The sequence below is a fragment of the Gavialis gangeticus genome, unplaced genomic scaffold, assembly GCF_001723915.1.
Source record: "Gavialis gangeticus isolate Ggan-Ray unplaced genomic scaffold, GavGan_comp1, whole genome shotgun sequence".
Taxonomy (NCBI): domain Eukaryota; kingdom Metazoa; phylum Chordata; order Crocodylia; family Gavialidae; genus Gavialis; species Gavialis gangeticus.
Genome location: NW_017729016.1, coordinates 7,687,510 through 7,693,151, shown reverse-complemented (window position 1 = coordinate 7,693,151; position 5,642 = coordinate 7,687,510). Strand labels below are relative to the sequence as shown.

At 38.5% G+C, this 5,642-nt stretch overlaps 1 protein-coding gene across 3 annotated transcripts in view; it reads right to left on the bottom strand.

Moving 5' to 3' along the window:
• The window catches only part of IL4R (interleukin 4 receptor), a 39,394-nt gene that overhangs the window by 20,524 nt on the left and 13,228 nt on the right, over window positions 1–5,642 (bottom strand). For all 3 annotated transcript variants that reach the window (XM_019512803.1, XM_019512804.1, XM_019512805.1), the window contains one exon: window positions 2,060–2,169. In XM_019512803.1, the coding sequence (XP_019368348.1) occupies window positions 2,060–2,123 (64 nt within the window). In that variant the 5' untranslated portion in view covers window positions 2,124–2,169. The remainder of the gene's footprint in view (window positions 1–2,059; window positions 2,170–5,642) is intronic.

The window sequence follows — 5,642 nt, the reverse complement described above, 5'->3', positions numbered from 1 at the left end:
TGCTCTATAAACCCCACAACTGCTTCCTGTCCGCAGCCCCATTCTCTAAGTGCCTAAAGAACATTTTGTTTAATTGCACTGGGGTAGAAGTTGTCTTATGGATAAACGATCGCTAGACTCTTTCTCCTCCTTTTCTGAACATCGGTGTCACACTCACGTCCCTGTTGTCTTCAGTTATTTCTGCGCTGTCAGTGATTCTCCACAAACAACTATATCAGAAATATAGAAATTTCCTTCCTATCCCTAAAGTGATATTATTTCATTTGTATAGGTTTAGATTTTAAAAATACTCTTTACCTACTCCTTACCCTATTGATAATTTACAGGATTTTCTTTCATTTTTATTGTCTAAATTGTTTTATTTATCCTCTAAAAGAAAGAATTTTAAAAGAAGGATTCACTATCTCAACTGTATTTTTATTCTCATGTTTTACTCCCATTAACTTAATTCTCCACTTACGTTAAATGGGCTTATTTTCATTCTTGAGCTGTAAAAAGGCTTTCCTATTATCTTAAAATGCTTTGCCTAACAGCATTGATTCATTTGGTCTTTTGCCATACTTACTGTTTCCCTATAACTCTTAACATACTGTCCATATTCTTTTCTTGTTACCTTCCCCCTTTTCCATCTTTTGTTCATTTTTTTAAAAAACCTCAGATCTTTTAGAATTTCCTTTTGAAACCACATACAGTACAAAGTTTACTTTCAGTTCATAAAATTGAAAAAGGGAACTGAGATACTGAACTTCTTTTTTCATCCTCAACTAGAAAAAATATAATGAAGAAGCTTGAAACATGAAGGTAATTACAAGGAAAAAAATCTGTAAAAACTAAACATTGAAAAAGAGCGGGAAAACCAAGATACAAAAAAATAAAATAATTCTCAGATTATTCCAGTTATATGGCACAGAGAATATGTACTTCTGGGGTTTGAGCATTCTTTTCAGTTCAATGGCAAAACTCCCACTGATATCATTGGCAGGCGGCCCCATGGATATCACAGAAGTTAGCTAATGAAATTTTTGTACCACAGAAAGGTATTTTTAAATCATGGATAACTGTGGAGCTACTAAAAAATTGTACTGAAAGCAAAACCTGGCACCGATTTTAAAGAGAATAAAGGTGTGCTCCTGACAACGATCTGCTCTTCAGTTCAACTCCAATCCCCAGTGAAATAACAGAACGGATATCTAGAAGAAGAACGCCTGCACCAATAGGGCCAATTCACCTCCTCTTAGGTCAACTGGACCTTTGTGGAAGCAGACAGGATCTTAGGTGGGTAATCACCAAGCAGGGAGCAGCACTAAGGGTTTAAGACACAATGGACACGTCTTGTACTTGGGGTTAGGTTATTCTTCCTCAAGTAACACCAGCTGGGCTGGGCTGGGCAGCACTGAAAACACATTCCAAGAGATATTTCCCCCAAACACAAGCTGTGAGAAAGGTCAAAACCGCCCAGTTTGGAACCTCAGACAAATCTGAAGCCGCTGTGCTAGGCAGGGGCTGTTGGCTCCCTCTCCTCCTGGTCAGTACATCTGCCTCTGAATTTGTGCTGCTGGTGGCAGGCTGCATTGTCACACGCTGAGCCATCCTCGTCTGGAGAGAACTCGCCGGGAGTGTAATGCCATCTCTCTCTGGAGCAGATCTCCATGAAGTTATCCTTGGGCCAGCAGGGGACAATGTTGCCGAGACTCAGACTGCAGCAATGCGAGCACCGTACGTAACATACACGACGGATTAGATCAGCAAGCCAGTTGCAATAACAGGGGAACTAAAACAGCGGCCACTCAAACCTCTATTTCTGCCCTAAGTTCCTGAGTTTGTTCTTTGCATACTGAAAATTTTAGAAGAAAAAGACACAAGACCTGGGAATCTATTCTAACATATAAATGTTGCTAATATGTGCAATCAGGCATTTTATTAAGACTTTGATTATTTAATTGTTATACCACTGATCTGTGGTGATAATATGCTTGCTAATTCTTTTTACTCACTTTTAAATACTATTGATAGATAAATTACTTTAAAATGCATTAAGTGACAATACTGGCAAACATACCATTATATGCTGCACATGACAAGAAAAGGGTCCAAACTGCAGCATTCAAGTTTTTAGCCATCATTACCACTGGTCAGGTCCTGTCCTGAAGGAAGATCAGCTCTGGGACGCTGCCAAAAGAGAAGAATAAAAGTTTAGTTAAGTTTAAAAACCGGTCAAAGGGAACTATTCTTTCTACCTTTATCCTGGCTTTAGATTTTAGCACACCCAGCGTGTTCTTTGTCTTCTGCTGTTTTGTATAAAAGGCAGCAAAATAGGACGACAAACATAATGCTCAAGAGTTTTGTTTTGTTTTTTTCTGCAAAAGTTTTTGCTACAGAGTTGTAGGAGAGATTTCTACAGAGGGCTGGCTCTTTTCAGGTACTAAAAATGAGGCAATGTTTGAAACCAAAGTGTCAAAAGAGAGTGTACTGAAATAAGCCAGTGCACTGAGGATAAACAAGTCTCCAGGGCTACATGGTTCAAGCCAGAGTCCTGAAAGGATTTAAGAATATAAACGGCAGATCTACCTACAAAAACATGCAAATCCACTACTAACTCAGAGAACTGCAAGCAAGCAATTATCACACTAGTCTATAAAAAAGGGTCAGGACTGATCCCAGGAATTACAGCCCACTGACCCTGGCTTCAGTATCAGGCAATTGATTGAAACAACAATTAAGTATAGCATTATCAAACACCTGATTGTGATTTGATAGGTACAAAACAGCACCATTTCTGAAAAGGAAAAACATGCCTTCTTAAAATGTTATAATTCTACAGGGTTATAAATTAAATAGTAGGTGACATCATTTATTGGGACTTTCAAAAAGCCTTTTACAAATCCTTCAAGACGCTGCTCAGGAATTAAGTCTGTGGAGTGGAAGGTCTTGCTCTGGATTAGAAATGGTGAGGGCTTGTTTTCATCAGAGTATGAGCAGTCTCATGAGGAATCATGTTAACTAACATAGCGTTGACCATGACTTTGCAGCTGGTAGACAGAGGGACAAGTTGTGTTCAACATCATGTTAGTTGCTTGAGAATAAATCTGTGTCCTTTCGATCAGATGCATTTGGCACAGATAGGATACTGAACTTGAAGGCTGATTGAATATTGTGCTTTTTATGTTCTTACATTTTCTATTTGTGCACTGCAGCTGCCCTGTTGACAACTTCAAAAGCCATAGTTGGCAGGTTATTTCTGTTCCCAGTCTCCTGCTTTCCTTTGCGTGACATGTTTGCGGGAAGAGAATTTCTTTGAATAAATCATTTGGTGGGGGAGGTTTATTTTGCAAGGGTTCTTTGAGTTAGAAGTCAGGAAGACAAGGGAATCATTTTTGCCGCTGATAGCTCAGTATCCTCTCTTGTTCACGTCACTGCCAAAGTAGAATAAACTGGGGTTGAGTTTCATCAACAGCACAAGACAAGAACAAGCTGCCTGAGAGAGCCACAATTCTGCTTTAGAAGAAACTCATTAAATGATTGCCACAGTTAAGAAATTATTTTCCTGTATATTTTAGAAGCGTGCCAGTATACATGCGTGTACAAAGGTGAGGCTGGCTGCAGCCAGGTTCTGCCAAGCACTGGCTTTATCAAGTGCTGGGGAAGGTTTGCAAATGTGATTAGTGCTTTGTTTGCCGTCCGTTTCAGGGAATTCAGTATATGTGACGTTCTGCATCCTTTGCAGGTAAGTAAGGTCCCTAGTCCCACAGAAGGAAAAAACAATCTCTTTCTCTCTGTAAAGAAAACCACATCTTTGGCACTCATTACATCTAGACTCATTACAATAAGAACTGTTACTTATTTTGGCAAAAGTTGCACCCCACTATAAGATAGGCTGCACTGTGCTCATCTTCTCCTTTGCCATGTTGTTCAGCTGTTCAAAAATCATGATTTTTATAATACTTTTCCCACTTGTTTCATATGCAATAAAAAAGTAAAGGTCTTTGCTCAGACTTTAAACAAGATTATCTTTCTTCAGAATAAACATGGGAAATTTTCATGTTAAAGGTTAAAGGTTCAGAGAGTATGAGTGACTGAAAAATAGCTAGAATGGAAACTGTTATATGGTCCTAACTATAGCAGTTATTGTCTACCTGACTATAAAGGGCATGCGTTTCTATCTATTTGACATGGGAACTGTAAGTCTGGAACAGTATGATCAACGTGGAAAGAAGCAAAACATGCGTGAATGCAGAGTAACAGAAAATGACAAAAGTACACACATGCCTTTGGATTTGAATGGAATTTTCTGCAGCTGAAAAGTAAGACAAACTGTTCCAAGATATGAATTCCTCTTTCTCTCCTCCTTTTACCGGCATTCTCAAGACAGGAAATGGCAGATTTCCAGTTTACTGCTGAGTAATAGTGTCTCATGACCAGTGTTCCAAGAAACTCTAAACAGATTTGGCAAAGAATCTTATATCGCAAACATATGTATAAGTTGGCAGGCCCCAAAGCAAAAATATCTCCCTCGCAAGAAAGACGTCTGTGCTTTGAAGAAAATGGATGCAATCTGCTACTCTAATAAAACGGCAATTTTTTTTCTCCCTTTAACTTTTAATAGAAGCAGTAGGTTATGACACTAAGCTCATGGGTTAAGAAAAGTTTATCTAAATCTCAAAAGCTGTCCCACATCCTCTGACATCTTTTCATAGAACCAGCTAATAATAACAAAATAAATATACAAATTATATTTTCAAAATGCTTCAAACACTAACCCTCTCCCCCCTCCCACCAAGTGAACACCAGTATTTTGGTTTATATGTAGTGGAAATAAAGCACAAAGGCTCTGAGTGACTTTCCCAAAACAGTGGAGGAAAGTCAGGGCTGGGAGTAGCAGTCAGAGATTCTTGGGTCTAGGTTCAATGCTTAGACCACTGGAAAAGTGGTGATGTGATGGCAGACATTTTTCTTACTATTAAGTGAATCAATAACAAATAGAATCCTGGCTTATAAGTAAATTAGGTGAACAAATTTATATCCAACGTACATGTGCAGTTAGAATGGCTGTTACACATAACAACTAACTGCAAATGCAAATGATTAATTATGGTTATTTCCACACAAAAGTGCCCAATTTTCATTTGCAATGTAATGTAATGCATGTAAAGGGCACCTAACTTGTTTAAAAACTGAGCCTTATAATTTTAAAGAACAACTTGTCTCATCCTTTAGCCTGTTGTAACTTAAAGCCTAAAATCAAATGACAGTACAGAAAAACAATTATAGTAGAGCCAAACCTCGCTTATCATCCATTGAGCAGTTGAATAAAAACCTTGTAGCCAATTCATTTGATATACAAATATGAAAAAACCCGCAGGAAATAGATTTGGTGCACTGCTTTATTATTATTGTTATTTTTAAATGCGTTTTCTGCTAAATGCCTGTACAGAGAGGGGACCCAGAGAAGATCTGTAAGTCACAGAGAAATTCTAGTGTTCTTGTCTGGACGGGAAGGGTGTTACATGGCAGATGATTGCACAATACAGACATAAGCCAGTGGGTGCAGGCCTCTTGGAAGAAGTGAGTTTTTGGAGGAATTTGCGTTACACAAGGGAGGGAGTTTTGTGCATTAGGGTCAGAAGTGGAAAGTACAGGAAGAT